At 41.1% G+C, this 18,031-nt stretch overlaps 1 protein-coding gene across 1 annotated transcript in view; it reads left to right on the forward strand.

Annotated features, from left to right (window-relative positions):
• Positions 1-18,031, forward strand: part of lace (serine palmitoyltransferase long chain base subunit) — a 143,878-nt gene that overhangs the window by 67,930 nt on the left and 57,917 nt on the right. Inside the window, exons 7-8 of the mRNA XM_071664180.1 lie at positions 1,405-1,566; positions 12,592-12,718. Of these exons, the coding sequence (XP_071520281.1) occupies positions 1,405-1,566; positions 12,592-12,718 (289 nt within the window). The remainder of the gene's footprint in view (positions 1-1,404; positions 1,567-12,591; positions 12,719-18,031) is intronic.

Here is an 18,031-nt window from a genome sequence, read left to right on the forward strand (position 1 = left end):
TGTACGTGTAGGAAGAGAGGAAAGTGATTGGTTCTCAGTGAATGTAGGTTTGCGGCAGGGGTGTGTGATGTCTCCATGGTTGTTTAATTTGTTTATGGATGGGGTTGTTAGGGAGGTGAATGCAAGAGTTTTGGAAAGAGGGGCAAGTATGAAGTCTGTTGGGGATGAGAGAGCTTGGGAAGTGAGTCAGTTGTTGTTCGCTGATGATACAGCGCTGGTGGCTGATTCATGTGAGAAACTGCAGAAGCTGGTGACTGAGTTTGGTAAAGTGTGTGAAAGAAGAAAGTTAAGAGTAAATGTGAATAAGAGCAAGGTTATTAGGTACAGTAGGGTTGAGGGTCAATTCAATTGGGAGGTGAGTTTGAATGGAGAAAAACTGGAGGAAGTGAAGTGTTTTAGATATCTGGGAGTGGATCTGGCAGCGGATGGAACCATGGAAGCGGAAGTGGATCATAGGGTGGGGGAGGGGGCGAAAATTCTGGGAGCCTTGAAGAATGTGTGGAAGTCGAGAACATTATCTCGGAAAGCAAAAATGGGTATGTTTGAAGGAATAGTGGTTCCAACAATGTTGTATGGTTGCGAGGCGTGGACTATGGATAGAGTTGTGCGCAGGAGGATGGATGTGCTGGAAATGAGATGTTTGAGGACAATGTGTGGTGTGAGGTGGTTTGATCGAGTAAGTAACGTAAGGGTAAGAGAAATGTGTGGAAATAAAAAGAGCGTGGTTGAGAGAGCAGAAGAGGGTGTTTTGAAATGGTTTGGTCACATGGAGAGAATGAGTGAGGAAAGATTGACCAAGAGGATATATGTGTCGGAGTTGGAGGGAACGAGGAGAAGAGGGAGACCAAATTGGAGGTGGAAAGATGGAGTGAAAAAGATTTTGTGTGATCGGGGCCTGAACATGCAGGAGGGTGAAAGGAGGGCAAAGAATAGAGTGAATTGGATCGATGTGGTATACCGGGGTTGACGTGCTGTCAGTGGATTGAATCAAGGCATGTGTATGGGGGTGGGTTGGGCCATTTCTTTCGTCTGTTTCCTTGCGCTACCTCGCAAACGCGGGAGACAGCGACAAAAAAAAAAAAAAAAAAGAATAGAGAGATATGTATTTTATTATTGTACTTAATTGCTGGGGATAGGTGAGAAAGAATACTTCTGACATAATCCCACGTGTCAAAGAAGGTGACTAAAAGGGATGGGAGTGGGAGGCTGGAAATCCTTGCCTCCAATTTTACTTTTCCAAAAGAAGGAACAGAAAAGGGTGCCATATAAGTATTTTCCCTTCTAAAGCTCAGTCATCTGTTCTTGACGCTACTTCCCTGATGCAGGAATATGCACAGATTTATTTTTTTATGTCATTAAACTAAACTTCTGTTCTGACATTATTTCTTGATATTTTCCTTTCAGACTTACCTGTATGTTGATGAGGCCCACAGTATAGGTGCTCTTGGTCCACGTGGTCGTGGTGTTGTAGATTACTATAACGTAGACCCCAAGGATGTTGATATCCTCATGGGAACATTCACAAAGAGTTTTGGGGCTGCAGGAGGCTACATAGGTGGATCAAAGGTGTGTATGTATTTTTTATATCTGTATGAATAAAGATTCATGTATGTTTAGATCACTTATGTTTGTTTGGTGGTCAAATAAGTTTAGATTTTTTCCTCTGGATTGTAGGATTTTATATCAAACACCTAGAAATTAAAAATTAAAAAAAAAATAGAAATTCTGGGACACGAAACATGTCCCAGAATCATCTCATGTATTATTTCATACCCATGCCATTTACAGTTCACATCGGATATGATTTTTGTCATGTAAGGCTTTACTTAATACCCTTCATCAGGAACCCCTTTTAATGAGCTTTTGCAGCACACCAGAAGCTAGCCATGTTCACAGGGCAGGACCACAGTTCAAGAAATGTTGTAATGTGTTTTCAGATTGAGGTGAGTGCAGGACAATTAAGAAGCATGTGTTCTTTATATTCAGAAAAGAGGTACATCATGGGTGGTTTCGTAGAGTCAAGTAATGGTGTTTGAAAGGAAACATTGGAAGAATAGATCCTGCAAAACCCAATGGAGTGAAAGAGGAAAGTGTACTCTTTATCTCTGATGCCTGTTCCCTTCTAGAACTCCTTCTAGGAGGTGGCCATGGTAATAAAGTCTCCATAACTAGTGAACTCCATTGCTGCTTCTTAGCCTTTAGTGCCTCACCCTTAACAGGACACAGGCAAAAGGCAAGTTTAGCACGGTGTTTGTAGAGGCTCCTACCTAATGTTCCTACCGACTGCTACTGCCTAATGCTCTTGCCTAGTGTTATTACCATCTACTTATATCTAATGTTTCTACCTAAAGCTCTGACCTAAATCTTCCCACCTACTACTTCTTTGAAATAGCTCCTATGTAGCTTAGACATTGAAGCTTATTGATACAGTGGTTAAATTGATGAGAACTGCTATTGACGTTTGTGTAAATAAATTATACATTTCCTTTTTCCATAGCCAGAGGTTGAACCATTATGTGACATTCATTTTTTCATTCATTTCAAGCTAGAAGTTTCAGTTTTCTAAATTGTTTCTTACATTTTTCATATGTATATATATGTATGTATGTGTGTGTGTGTGTGTATATGTGCGTATGTATGTGTATGTGTGTGTATGTGTATATGTATATATATATATGTATATTATCCCTGGGGATAGGGGTGAAAGAATACTTCCCACGTATTCCTCGCGTGTCGTAGAAAGCGACTAGAGGGGACGGGAGCGGGGGGCCAGAAATCCTCCCCTCCTTGTATTAACTTTCTAAAATGGGAAACAGAAGAAGGAGTCACGCGGGGAGTGCTCATCCTCCTCGAAGGCTCAGAGTGGGGTGCCTAAATGTGTGTGGATGTAACCAAGATGTGAAAAAAGGAGAGATAGGTAGTATGTTTGAGGAAAGGAACCTGGATGTTTTGGCTCTGAGTGAAACGAAGCTCAAGGGTAAAGGGGAAGAGTGGTTTGGGAATGTCTGGGGAGTAAAGTCAGGGGTTAGTGAGAGGACAAGAGCAAGGGAAGGAGTAGCAATACTCCTGAAACAGGAGTTGTAGGAGTATGTGATAGAATGTAAGAAAGTAAATTCTCGATTAATATGGGTAAAACTGAAAGTTGATGGAGAGAGATGGGTGATTATTGGTGCATATGCACCTGGGCATGAGAAGAAAGATCATGAGAGGCAAGTGTTTTGGGAGCAGCTGAATGAGTGTGTTAGTGGTTTTGATGCACGAGACCGGGTTATAGTGATGGGTGATTTGAATGCAAAGGTGAGTAATGTGGCAGTTGAGGGAATAATTGGTATACATGGGGTGTTCAGTGTTGTAAATGGAAATGGTGAAGAGCTTGTGGATTTATGTGCTGAAAAAGGACTGATGATTGGGAATACCTGGTTTAAAAAGCGAGATATGTATAAGTATACATATGTAAGTAGGAGAGATGGCCAGAGAGCGTTATTGGATTACGTGTTAATTGACAGGCGTGCGAAAGAGAGAGTTTTGGATGTTAATGTGCTGAGAGGTGCAACTGGAGGGATGTCTGATCATTATCTTGTGGAGGCTAAGGTGAAGATTTGTATGGGTTTTCAGAAAAGAAGAGTGAACGTTGGGGTGAAGAGGGTGGTGAGAGTAAGTGAGCTTGGGAAGGAGACCTGTGTGAGGAAGTACCAGGAGAGACTGAGTACAGAATGGAAAAAGGTGAGAACAGTGGAAGTAAGGGGAGTGGGGGAGGAATGGGATGTATTTAGGGAATCAGTGATGGATTGCGCAAAAGATGCTTGTGGCATGAGAAGAGTGGGAGGTGGGTTGATTAGAAAGGGTAGTGAGTGGTGGGATGAAGAAGTAAGAGTATTAGTGAAAGAGAAGAGAGAGGCATTTGGACGATTTTTGCAGGGAAAAAATGCAATTGAGTGGGAGATGTATAAAAGAAAGAGACAGGAGGTCAAGAGAAAGGTGCAAGAGGTGAAAAAAAGGGCAAATGAGAGTTGGGGTGAGAGAGTATCATTAAATTTTAGGGAGAATAAAAAGATGTTCTGGAAGGAGGTAAATAAAGTGCGTAAGACAAGGGAGCAAATGGGAACTTCAGTGAAGGGTGCAAATGGGTAGGTGATAACAAGTAGTGGTGATGTGAGAAGGAGATGGAGTGAGTATTTTGAAGGTTTGTTGAATGTGTTTGATGATAGAGTGGCAGATATAGGGTGTTTTGGTCGAGGTGGTGTGCAAAGTGAGAGGGTTAGGGAAAATGATTTGGTAAACAGAGAAGAGGTAGTGAAAGCTTTGCGGAAGATGAAAGCCGGCAAGGCAGCAGGTTTGGATGGTATTGCAGTGGAATTTATTAAAAAAGGGGGTGACTGTATTGTTGACTGGTTGGTAAGGTTATTTAATGTATGTATGACTCATGGTGAGGTGCCTGAGGATTGGCGGAATGCGTGCATAGTGCCATTGTACAAAGGCAAAGGGGATAAGAGTGAGTGCTCAAATTACAGAGGTATAAGTTTGTTGAGTATTCCTGGTAAATTATATGGGAGGGTATTGATTGAGAGGGTGAAGGCATGTACAGAGCATCAGACTGGGGAAGAGCAGTGTGGTTTCAGAAGTGGTAGAGGATGTGTGGATCAGGTGTTTGCTTTGAAGAATGTATGTGAGAAATACTTAGAAAAGCAAATGGATTTATATGTAGCATTTATGGATCTGGAGAAGGCATATGATGGAGTTGATAGAGATGCTCTGTGGAAGGTATTAAGAATATATGGTGTGGGAGGAAAGTTGTTAGAAGCAGTGAAAAGTTTTTATCGAGGATGTAAGGCTTGTGTACGTGTAGGAAGAGAGGAAAGTGATTGGTTCTCAGTGAATGTAGGTTTGCGGCAGGGGTGTGTGATGTCTCCATGGTTGTTTAATATGTTTATGGATGGGGTTGTTAGGGAGGTAAATGCAAGAGTTTTGGAAAGAGGGGCAAGTATGAAGTCTGTTGGGGATGAGAGAGCTTGGGAAGTGAGTCAGTTGTTGTTCACTGATGATACAGCGCTGGTGGCTGATTCATGTGAGAAACTGCAGAAGCTGGTGACTGAGTTTGGTAAAGTGTGTGGAAGAAGAAAGTTAAGAGTAAATGTGAATAAGAGCAAGGTTATTAGGTACAGTAGGCTTGAGGGTCAAGTCAATTGGGAGGTGAGTTTGAATGGAGAAAAACTGGAGGAAGTGAAGTGTTTTAGATATCTGGGAGTGGATCTGGCAGCAGATGGAACCATGGAAGCGGAAGTGGATCATAGGGTGGGGGAGGGGGCGAAAATTCTGGGGGCCTTGAAGAATGTGTGGAAGTCGAGAACATTATCTCGGAAAGCAAAAATGGGTATGTTTGAAGGAATAGTGGTTCCAACAATGTTGTATGGTTGTGAGGCGTGGGCTATGGATAGAGTTGTGCGCAGGAGGATGGATGTGCTGGAAATGAGATGTTTGAGGACAATGTGTGGTGTGAGGTGGTTTGATCGAGTGAGTAATGTAAGGGTAAGAGAGATGTGTGGAAATAAAAAGAGCGTGGTTGAGAGAGCAGAAGAGGGTGTTTTAAAGTGGTTTGGGCACATGGAGAGAATGAGTGAGGAAAGATTGACCAAGAGGATATATGTGTCGGAGGTGGAGGGAACGAGGAGAAGAGGGAGACCAAATTGGAGGTGGAAAGATGGAGTGAATAAGATTTTGTGGGATCGGGGCCTGAACATGCAGGAGGGTGAAAGGAGGGCAAGGAATAGAGTGAATTGGAGCGATGTGGTATACCGGAGTTGACGTGCTGTCAGTGGATTGAATCAAGGCATGTGAAGCGTCTGGGGTAAACCATGGAAAGCTGTGTAGGTATGTATATTTGCGTGTGTGGACGTATGTATATACATGTGTATGGGGGGGGGTTGGGCCATTTCTTTCGTCTGTTTCCTTGCGCTACCTCGCAAACGCGGGAGACAGCAACAAAGTATAATAAAAAAAATAATATAATTTTGCCATAAGGCAGGGTTAGCACAAAGTGCTCACCACTAGAAAATCTAGAGTTATGAAGAATGATCTGGTGTGAGTTAAGTGCTGTCAAGTGTTATGTATGACAAGGAGAGATTGTATGTTACTGGACAGAATGCCAGTAGTCCATGTTTGGGTGAGGCAAAAAGAAGAGATAGCTATCAATTCCTTATAATGAATTGATGGATTTAAGTTTATCTCAGTGGAAAGGAACAGGTGATGTGTGTCAGAGAAGCCATCTCAAGATGGATTGAGGTCGTCATTAGAGTGCTGCTGGGATATGTTCTAGGACCATTTCTCTGAGTGATGTATGCTGTTCTAGGAGCATTACTCTTCTTGCTTTATGTAGATGACTTCTTAGAATATACATGTAGTTATGCAAAGCTCATGAGGGAAGTGAAAAATGAGGAGGATTGCATCACCTTACAAGGGAACCTAGACAGATCCCAAAGATGGTCAGATATATGGTAAATGAAGTTCAGTCCCTGACAGATGTAAAGTATTGAAGACAGGTTAAAGTGAAAGAATGTCTTGATATGATTATCATCTAGCATGAAATAAGCTGCAGGAATCTGTGTGAAGACACTTGGGACTGAAATCATCCTTAACCTGTTGCCAGTCTCAGCTAGGAGACTAGTTTTGAAAATCAACTGTCTTCTGGTAAAATTTAGAATTGCTTGTGGCATGAGAAGCATGGGAGGTGGGCAGATTAGAAAGGGTAGTGAGTGGTGGGATGAAGACATAAGATTATTAATGAAAGAGAAGAGAGGCATTTGGACGATTTTTGCAGGGAAATAATACAAATGACTGGGAGATGTATAAAAGAAAGAGGCAGGAGGTCAAGAGAAAGGTGCAAGAGGTGAAAAAGAGGGCAAATGAGAGTTGGGGTGAGAGAGTATCACTACATTTTAGGGAGAATAAAAAGATGTTTTGGAAGGAGGTAAATAAAGTGCATAAGACAAGGGTGCAAATGGGAACATCAGTGAAGGGGGCTAATGGGGAGGTGATAACAGGTAGTGGTGATGTGAGAAGGAGATGGAGTGAGTATTTTGAAGGTTTGTTGAATGTGTTTGATGATAGAGCGGCAGATATAGGGTGTTGTGGTTGAGGTGGTGTGCAAAGTGCGAGGGTTAGGGAGAATGATTTGGTAAACAGAGAAGAGGTACGAAAAGCTTTGCGGTAGAAGAAAGCCGGCAAGGCAGCGGGTTTGGATGGTATTGGAGTGGAATTTATTAAAAAAGGGGATGACTGTATTGTTGACTGGTTGGTAAGGTTATTTAATGTATGTATGACTTATGATGAGGTGCCTGAGGATTGGCGGAATGCTTGCATAGTGCCATTGTACAAAGGCAAAGCGGATAAAAGTGAGTGCTTAGATTATAGAGGTATAAGTTTGTTAAGTATTCCTGGGAAATTATATGGGAGGGTATTGATTGAGAGGGTGAAGGCATGTACAGAGCATCAGATTGGGGAAGAGCAGTGTGGTTTCAGAAGTGGTAGAGGATGTGTGGATCAGGTTTTTGCTTTGAAAAATGTATGTGAGAAATACCTAGAAAAGCAGATGGATTTGTATGTAGCATTTATGGATCTGGAGAAGGCCTATGGTAGAGTTGATAGAGATGCTGTGTGGAAGGTATTAAGAATATATGGTGTGGGAGGTAAGTTGTTAGGAAGAGAGGAAAGTGATTGGTTCTAAGTGAATGTTGGTTTGCGGCAGGGGTGTGTGATGTCTCCATGGTTGTTTAATTTGTTTATGGATGGGGTTGTTAGGGAGGTGAATGCAAGAGTCTTGGAAAGAGGGGCAAGTATGCAGTCTGTTGTGGACGAGAGAGCTTGGGAAGTGAGTCAGTTGTTGTTCGCTGATGATACAGCGCTGGTGGGTGATTTGGGTGAGAAACTGCAGAAGCTGGTGATTGAATTTGGTGGGGTATGTGGAAGAAGCTGAGAGTAAATGTGAATAAGAGCAAAGTTGTTAGGTACAGTAGGGTTAAGGGACAAGTCAATAGGGAGGTAAGTTTGAATGGAGAAAAACTGGAGGAAGTGAAGTGTTTTAGATATCTAGAAGTGGATTTAGCAGTGGATGGAACCATGGAAGTGGAAGTGAATCGTAGGGTGGGGGAGGGGGTGAAATTTCTGGAGTGTTGAAAAATGCGTGGAAGTCGAGAACGTTATCTTAGAAAGCAAAAATAGGTATGTTTGAAGGAATAGTGGTTCCAACAATGTTATATGGTTGCGAGGCATGGGCTATAGATAGGGTTGTGCGGAGGAGGGTGGATGTGCTGGAAATGAGATGTTTGAGGACAATATGTGGTGTGAGATGGTTTGATCGAGTAAGTAATGAAAGGGTAAGAGAGAGGTGTGGTAATAAAAAGAGTGTGGTTGAGAGAGCAGAAGAGGGTGTTTTGAAATGGTTTGGTCACATGGATAGAATGAGTGAGGAAAGATTGACAAAGAGGATATATGTGTCAGAGGTGGAGGGAACGAGAAGTGGGAGACCAAATTGGAGATGGAAAAATGGAGTGAAAAATGTGAGTGATTGGGGCCTGAACATGCAGGAGGGTGAAAGGCGTGCAAGGAATAGAGTGAATTGGATCGATGTGATATACCGGGGTCGACGTGCTGTCAGTGGATTGAACCAGAGCATGTGAAGCGTCTGGGGTAAACCATGGAAAGTTTTGTGGGGCCTGGATGTGGAAAGGGAGCTGTGGTTTCGGTGCATTAGACATGACAGTTAGAGACTGAGTGTGAACGAATGTGGCCTTTGTTGTCTTTTCCTAGTGCTACCTCACACACACGTGGGGGGGATAGGGTTTTCATTTCATATGTGGCGGGATGGCGACGGGAATGAATAAAGGCAGACTATGAATTATGTACATGTGTATATATGTATATGTCTGTGTGTATATATATGTATACATTGAGATGTGTAGATATGTATATGTGCTGTGTGTGGACGTGTATGTATATACATGTGTATGTGGGTGGGTTGGGCCATTCTTTCGTCTGTTTCCCTGTGCTACCTTGCTAACGCGGGAGACAGCTAAAAAGTATGATAAATAAGTAGATAATATTGAATAACAGGTAAATAGATTAGGAAACCTTAGATTCTTTAGGAGATGCTGAGTCTTGGAGAAGAATTTCTTGAAAGTATATGTAACTTCCTGTATCAGTACATGGCAGACCATACTTGAACTAGGGAGATGATACTTTGTCTTTGCTTGTTGTAACTGACTGTAGCATGGAAATGGTGATAATGTAGTGCCTGATCTTGAATCTGTGGTAGAGGAGGTTACAGGAGGGGTATCACTTGGGGCACAAGGCCCAAAGAGGAAATATTATCAATGTATCTACATGGATTTGGTCAAGTTCTTTAGGAGTATTGATTGGGAAAAGGGGTTCTGTGATAAGTATGTAGACCAGTGCTGTAGAAGGTTCTTTGAAATCCAGAATTAGGGTAAGAACATGAGTATCCCTGGTATCTAGAAGAGGAGGATCAAAATGGAGAGATATGATTCATCGGGAAATTTCAAAAGGTGAAAGGGCTCAGGCGTATATTATAGAGGAGATATAAGAGAAATTACGGCCAGGCAGCATGTAAAAGATACCTGAAAGCAAGTAATGATGCTGCAAAGTAAAAGGGAGGAACAGGGAAATTTTGAAAAGAGCATTGTAGATGATGCAAAACAAAGTTCATCAGATTAAGGGACTCTAGGAAAGAATTCATGAGGATGATTAGGAAATATATAAGGAGTGTGAATGATTGATCTAGTGTTTTCACTGTGGAGGATAATAATGCATCAGCATTAGAATTCAGTAGAAATGGTATGATAATGTGATTAGGCTTTAAAACAAATAGTACAAGCCCATGGTCCTTATGAAGTCTCCTCATACGTAATGAAGAAAAGTGCCTACGCATTTGTTTTATCTCTTTAAAACATTAAGTAAGTCACTAGAAGAGGGAGTTCCAAAGATGTGTAAGGAAATATTTTGTCTGCCGTTGAGAAAGATGATCAGAAAATAATGCAGAAAACTATAGGCCACTTCCTCTGAAACATTTTAAAAGATTATTTGAAAGCTTTCTGACTGAAAGATGGTATGGTTTCATGGAAAGGAGGTTGTGCATAACTAGGCTTTAAGACTTCTGTGCCAAGGTAAACCCCATCTTAGATTAAAGAGAAGGATAGAGATACTGTGTATTTGGACTACCATAAAACCTATGACACTGTACCCTATTGGAGGTTGATAAAGAAGCTAGAGCTACAGCCAGGAATATAGCATATATTCCTTTACAGGATGGGAACAGTGGCTAGTAGTAAGAGGCACATCCTAGAAGTGGGCTGGGGTTACAAGTTTCATGCCAGTCCACAGATGGAGGACTCTTTCCTTCATTTTTGCAAGTTTGTAGTACCTTCTGCTCATGAAGGAAGCTCAGCTGTTAGCTGTAATAGTACAGATTTATGGGGTTAAAATTCCCAGTTTTTTTTTTATATTGAAAACTACATACTTTTCTTTTCTTTTTGATATTGAAAACTATGAGATCTGTGAGATCCTTGTGAGTAATTATGTATGAGTTTGCTAGAAAACAAACTAGACCTGTTGCAAGTCAGTACATTGTTTTACATCTTGTTACCCACAAAGTTTTAGAGAAGACTTCAGTATGTTGGTGGTGTGCTAGTAACCATTTTTCTCTTTTAGAATTAGTATTAAAACACCCTCTTCTGCTCTCTCAACCACGCTCTTTTTATTTCCACACATCTCTCTTACCCTTACGTTACTTACTCGATCAAACCACCTCACACCACACATTGTCCTCAAACATCTCATTTCCAGCACATCCATCCTCCTGCGCACATCTCTATCCATAGCCCACGCCTCGCAACCATACAACATTGTTGGAACCACTATTCCCTCAAACATACCCATTTTCGCTTTCCGAGATAATGTTCTCGACTTCCACACATTTTTCAAGGCTCCCAAAATTTTCGCCCCCTCCCCCACCCTATGATCCACTTCCGCTTCCATGGTTCCATCCGCTGACAGGTCCACTCCCAGATATCTAAAACACTTCACTTCCTCCAGTTTTTCTCCATTCAAACTCACCTCCCAATTGACTTGACCCTCACCCCTACTGTACCTAATAACCTTGCTCTTATTCACATTTACTCTCAACTTTCTTCTTCCACACACTTTACCAAACTCAGTCACCAGCTTCTGCAGTTTCTCACATGAATCAGCCACCAGCGCTGTATCATCAGCGAACAACAACTGACTCACTTCCCAAGCTCTCTCATCCCCAACAGACTTCATACTTGCCCCTCTTTCCAGGACTCTTGCATTTACCTCCCTTACAACCCCATCCATAAACAAATTAAACAACCATGGAGACATCACACACCCCTGCCGCAAACCTACATTCACTGAGAACCAATCACTTTCCTCTCTTCCTACACGTACACATGCCTTACATCCTCGATAAAAACTTTTCACTGCTTCTAACAACTTGCCTCCCACACCATATATTCTTAATACCTTCCACAGAGCATCTCTATCAACTCTATCATATGCCTTCTCCAGATCCATAAATGCTACATACAAATCCATTTGCTTTTCTAAGTATTTCTCACATACATTCTTCAAAGCAAACACCTGATCCACACATCCTCTACCACTTCTGAAACCGCACTGCTCTTCCCCAATCTTTTAGAATTAGTATTCTTATAATTAAAGCCTTTTAGGCCCTGTACTGTACATAGCTAGTATTTTTTTTCTTAGTGTAAGTGTTTGAGCCTAGACTGCATATGAAGTGACTGCAAGTGCATTAGCAAATTAGCAAGAGTATAGTTCTGTCTATCCATCTGTATCTCTGAAGGCTGTTCCAATTGGAATCCCCTCAAAGGGGTGGCCGCAGCAGTAGAGTTTCCATAACTAGTGAACTCCAATGCTGCTTCTCAGTCTTAACAGGCCACTGGCAGAGGGCAACTCTCGTGCAGTGTTTGCTGAGGCTCCTACCTGATGTTCTTTATAACTACTTCTACCCAGTATTTCTACCCAGTGCTCCTGCCTAAGTGTTCCTGCCTACTACTGTGTACTGCTCCTACCCTTTTGCCAAAAGGCAGGGCTAAAGTGTTGTCAAGTGTTAGTATGGCAAGGAAAGATTGTACATTTTTTGACAGAATGCCAGTAGTCCTCGTGTTAGTGAGGCAGAAAGAAAAGACAGTCACCTGGGTCAGAGGAGTGCAACTTGACAACCACTGAAGTGCTAGCTCACTAAGCAGGTCACTAACCCTACCGATACTTAGGCGGGTAGTATTGGTAATATACCTCCCTGGTCATTGGCAGTCTACCAGCTACTACCTACCATGCTTGGAGTATGAAGGCAATTGCCTCTTAAAATTTTAATTTTTATTTTTGATGTCTTAGGGAGCCATTTGTCTTGCCTTTTTTGGTTATTTAAGGCTAATAGTCTTTTAGCTTTGTACTGGCATGATACAGAATGAAGTCTCAGTATCAGATATACTTCTTTTCCTTAGTTAGAATTAAGAAAGTACAAGATTTTTTTTTTCACAGGCCCTGATCAATCATCTACGTGTTACTAGTCATGCCCAGACATATGCAGCATCCATGTCTCCTCCAGTAGCTGAACAGATACTCACATCCATGAGCATCATCATGGGCAAGGATGGAAGTAATGAAGGTTTGTATAATTTCTCACTTGTTCTTGTAATACATATCATGAAAATAATACAAGTCTATGGCCAAAGCTCTTGTCATCAACCAGTTTCACCATTATGAGTGCAACAATAGTAAACCTGTATTGTTTAACTCATAAAAGCTGGGAGTTATCATTTGAAAATTTGCTTAGGAGTCATCTTGAGTCATCATTTAAGCACTGTTTTTTTAGGGTTTATTTTGAACCTGCCAATATTTTGACATTTGTGTGACTGCCAAGTGTCTTTTGATTATTGTAGGCGCTTATTACAGAGACTACCACTCTTTGGGATTACTTTAGTGTTAATATATGAATATGTTTAAATGTAAGTAAATATGCATAAAGATAAATGTAAATATGTGCAAATAGTAATCATGGATAGAAGTATCATTCAGTGAACATGGGCCATCAGCTTTATCATTGGGCTATCCCATGGTCGTATATCTTAGCTTACTAGTTTCTACTTATCCTCTCTGTTTGTATATATTTTTCATGAATAGCAGTTAAGAGTCACTAGTGAATCTGCATCAAGTGCTCATTCCCTTGTTTTCCTCAACCTGCTCCTCACTTTCACTGCAACCTTTGCCAGAGGCTAAATGTTCACTTCATTGTAACACTGACTCCCTTTAGATTACCTTAGCTTACCTATTTTTATCTTCTTTGTATGTTAGCTGAGTTGGTATGGAGAACTGAAGCCCTAATCAAGGCCATCTCATTGACATTATTATTTTTTGGCACTCATTTGCCACCTCCCAAGTCAGCAAGGTAGCATAAGAACAGATGACTGAGCATTATATGTTCTTGACACTACCTCACTAATATGGGAATGGCACATGTGTATGTAGACTTGGCAGCAAATGGAACCATGTAAGTGGAAGTGAGTCATAGGATGGGGTAGGGGGCAAAGGTTCTGGGAGTGATGAAGAATGTGTGGAGAGATGTTATCTTGGAGAGCAAAAATGGGTATGTTTGAAGGAATAGTGATTCCAACAATATTGTATAGTTGTGAGGCAGGGGCTAAAGATAGGGTTGTATGAAGGAGGGTGGATGTGTTTGAAATATAATGTTTCAGGACAATATGTGGTGTGAGGTGGTTTTTCTAGGTAAGCAGTGACAGGATGAGAGAGATGTGTGATAATATAAAGAGTGTGGTTAAGAGAGCAGAAGAGTGTGTGTTGAAATGGTTTGGACATATGGAGAGAATGAGTAAGAAAAGGTTGACAAAGAGGATATATGTGTCAGAGGTGAAGGGAACAAGAAGTGAGAGACCAAATTGGAGGTGGAAAGATGGAGTAAAAAGGATTTTGAGAGATTTATACCTGAACGTACAGGAAGGTAAAAGGTTTCACAGAATAGATCGAGTTAGAACGATGTAGTATACTGGAGTCGATGTGCCTCTCAGTGGACTGAACCAGGGCATGTGAAACGTCAGGGGTAAACCATGGAAAGGAGTGTGGAGCTTGGATGTGGATAGGGAGCTGTGGTTTTGGTGCATTACACATGACAGCTAGAGACTGAGTGTAAATGAATGTGGCCTTTTTTTTTGTCTGTTTTTGCTACCTCGCTGATGCAGGGGCTGGCAAGGCTGTTTCCTGTGGGGTGGGGTGGTGCTGGGAATGGATAAGGGTGAGCAAGTATGACTATGTACATGTGTACTCATGCATAAAACCACAGGAATATGAAACATGATAAGTACCCAAGTGCACTTTTGTGTAATGATCACATCGTCGGGATATACAAGAATGAGATAGAAGACATAGAACAGCCATTTGGCATACGAGGAGGAGATGTAGCTGAGTCACCATTGGTAAACAAGAATTAACGTTAACACTTGTCAAATCCCATTAGGCTCACATTACCAGTAGTTAACAATTTTACAGAACTTACTGTCAAACTTGGAGGTATATAAACACGAATATAGTGCATATGAACATGCACTGTTTGTAGAACACATAGTGCCTTCCAACAGCAAGGATTTCAACCCCAGACCAATTCCCTCTATTCCTTGCATGCCTCTTACCCTCCTGTATGTTTAGGTCCTGATCACTTAAAACCTTTTTTCACTCCATCCCTCCACTTCCAGTCTGGTCTCCTGCTTCTCCTTGTTCCCTCTACCCCTGCCACATCTATCCTCTTTGTCAATTTTTCCTCACTCATTCTCTCCATATGTCCAGATCATTTCAAGACACCCTCTTCTGCTTTCTCAAACACACACTTTTTATTTACACTCATCTCTCTTACCCTTTCATTACTTACTCGATCAAACCACCTCACACCACATATTGTCCTCAAACATCTCATTTTCAGCACATCCACCCTCCTCTGTGCAACACTATCTATAGCCCATGCTTCGCAACCATATAACATTGTTGGAACTACTATTCCTCCAAACATACCCATTTTTGTTCTCCAATATAACGTTCTCTCCTTCCACACATTCTTCATCACTCCCATAACCTTCTCCCCCTCCCCACCCTGTGACTCACTTCCGCTTCCATGGTTCCATCCGCTGCTGAGTCCATTCCCAGATATCTAAAACACTTCACTTTCTTTAATTTTTCTCCATTCAAACTTACATCCCAATTAACCTGTCCCTCAACCCTGCAGAACCTAATAACCTTGCTCTTTGACTCACTTCCCAGGCTCTTTCATCTCCAGCTGACTGCATATATTCATTTATTAATTTATTGTCAGGATGTGTGACCAGGCAGGTGAAGTATAGGTTAGGGTAAAGTTTACTGAGGGATTTTTTTGTCATTCAAATCTGGTACAGTACCAATATATGTTGTGTGGGTGTTTTGTTTGTTTATCGCTTTTCATTGATGTTTTTGGTGTGGGAAGTGAATGTCATGTATGTCATATTTGTTACCCAGTATGACTTTTCTTGAATTGGAGTGTTTTGCCTTTTAGGATGAAGGGAGGGAACAGGTTGTTTTCTTTTGTTGTAGAGGATGTACAGAGTGATGGTGTGTGGATGCACACACTCAGTTTTTAATCAGCCAGTTTTTTAATTATATGAATTATTGTTGATAAGGTCATGCCAGGGAGCTGAGATGTGATTATGAGATTGTCATCTGCATATGAGAGACTTTCATACTGCAGCCTGCAGGAGGTAAAGGGAGGTTATGTGCCTACCCTGGCAGATATTAAAGAGAGTTAGAGAAAAAAATTGCTCTTTAGTTATCTCAGTTTTAGAGCTTCTGTATTTTTTAGATGAAGCCTTTGTGAATGATTTGGCTTGGTAGCATCCCTGAAGTTGGTGAACCATTTTTATGATTTTTCGACTTCTTTTTGAGTGAAGATGTTTCATGAGAATGTGTTGAATGCTTTGTTGATATCTAATGTGATTAGTACTTTGTGGCATGATTAACATTCTCTGTGTAATACTTGCCTACTGGTTGATTCCAGTCAGGGACAGAGAGCTGAAATTAGTGATTAGTACCTTGGACAAGGGGCTTAGGTGCTTCCATTGGTTCCAGAAATGAAATAAGACTCACATCCTCATCCTTCCTCCTGATGGACATCTGGATATTGATTTGGAAGATTTCATTCACTCTTGTCCACATTCTAGTCACAGTAAGCAATTGTGTGGCTACTTTGAAGGGTTCCTTTGATTGAGGAGCATGGTGTCTGAGTTGTGCTGCAGAACAAGCAATTTTGTTTCTTCCTAAAGTATGTTCCTCAGTTGGGCCTTACAGTAATGTTGCTTGTTGCACTTTTCTGCAGACAGATCTTTGTTGGTTGCTTGCTTATCTTTCATAGGATGGTCCTCAGCTTTGTTAATATTTCATAAGTAATACTCTCAAGACTATTTACTTCCCATGTTTAAGGAATACAGGTAGAAGATATCCAGTCCGAATATTTATAGTCTGAAAATGCATAAGATAGAAATACCTCTGGTTTTAAACTTCCTGCCAAAATGGCACATGAGTTTCTAAAAGTTGCTGTTCCATTTTGTGTGATATCGTAGCTCATGCAACTGTTTTGTCACTGTTCATCCAGTTTGAATGTGAGCCAGTAGTGCTTCATGTTTTTCTCGTTTTTTTCATGTTATTTCTGGGGTTACTGCCCTTATTCTGCCCTTACAGTGGCTTCTAACAAGCTTCCATATGATAGTGCTTAGAATAGTCATGTGAAAAAAACATGTTATACTTTTGTGAAGAAAGATGAAATTCAACCAAAATTGGCCTGAAGGAATGTTATGAAGTTTGCAACATGACCATATATATGTTATCAAGAAGCGATATGCCAAGCCTTTAAAGGGAGTATAAGTAGAAGATGAGTACATAAGGTTCTTGAAGCATGAAAACTAGCAAGGAGAAACTGAAATTCGTGAAGCACTTAAAGTTTCAAGAAGTGTTAAGAAGGCTTTAAAGCATTGTGTAAATCCAGAATTTCTACTTGTACTCCTTGACCAAGCCCTTTACCTGTACTTGATGTTGCTGACCGAGATGAACTTCCATGCAAACCACTATCAACTTCTTTGATAGATGAAATGATAGAACTACCTTTTACTTCTGTTGCCTCAGCCTTGGTTGCACTTATTACCACCCCCAGCACTACATCATCTCTGTAATTGCCAAACTCTATGTTAGTCTTCATTACACTTGTTAGAAGCATAGACAAGGAAGAATTTGAGGTAAGTAAACTAAATACCCTTTTAATGTTTTGTATAGTAAGGCAAAAGAACTGATGTATCTTAGGGGCTTCACTGTGGATGAGGGATGTAGAGTGAATGTGAGCAAATGAGGCTCATGTTCACCATCTGGTGCCTCTTTGCTGTTGTGGGAAATGGCAAACATTAAAGAAAATGCAAATGTATAGGTAAGAGTAAATTAAACGAGAGGAGTGGCCAAGGGATGCTTATGTATTTGGGTGGAGTATGTGATGTGTGGAAGGTGGGATGAAAGCTCATAAGAAAGCATAGTGTGTCACAAGATAAGGAAGTTGATTTGCTAGTGAAAGAGAAGAGGGATTTATGGGTGGTATCTGTAATGAAGGAGTTTGAGTGGCTGGTAGGTGTATAAGATGAAGGTGCAATGTTGAAAAAGAAGGTGAATGAGAAATGGGATGAGAGAGTATTGGTATAGTTAAGGAGAATAACATAATGTTTTGCTATGTGAATTGTGTGAGGAGAACAAGAAAATAAATGTGAGCACCAGTGGGTAGAGCAGATGAGGAAGTGGTAATAGGCAAAGAAAAGATGAAAAAGTTATGCACTGATTATTTTAAAGGACTGTTGAATGAGTTAGTTAATACGGTTGGTTATTTGGTGTTTGGAACTACGTGAAAACTGGG

Source organism: Panulirus ornatus, chromosome 8 (assembly GCF_036320965.1).
Source record: "Panulirus ornatus isolate Po-2019 chromosome 8, ASM3632096v1, whole genome shotgun sequence".
NCBI classification, from domain to species: domain Eukaryota; kingdom Metazoa; phylum Arthropoda; class Malacostraca; order Decapoda; family Palinuridae; genus Panulirus; species Panulirus ornatus.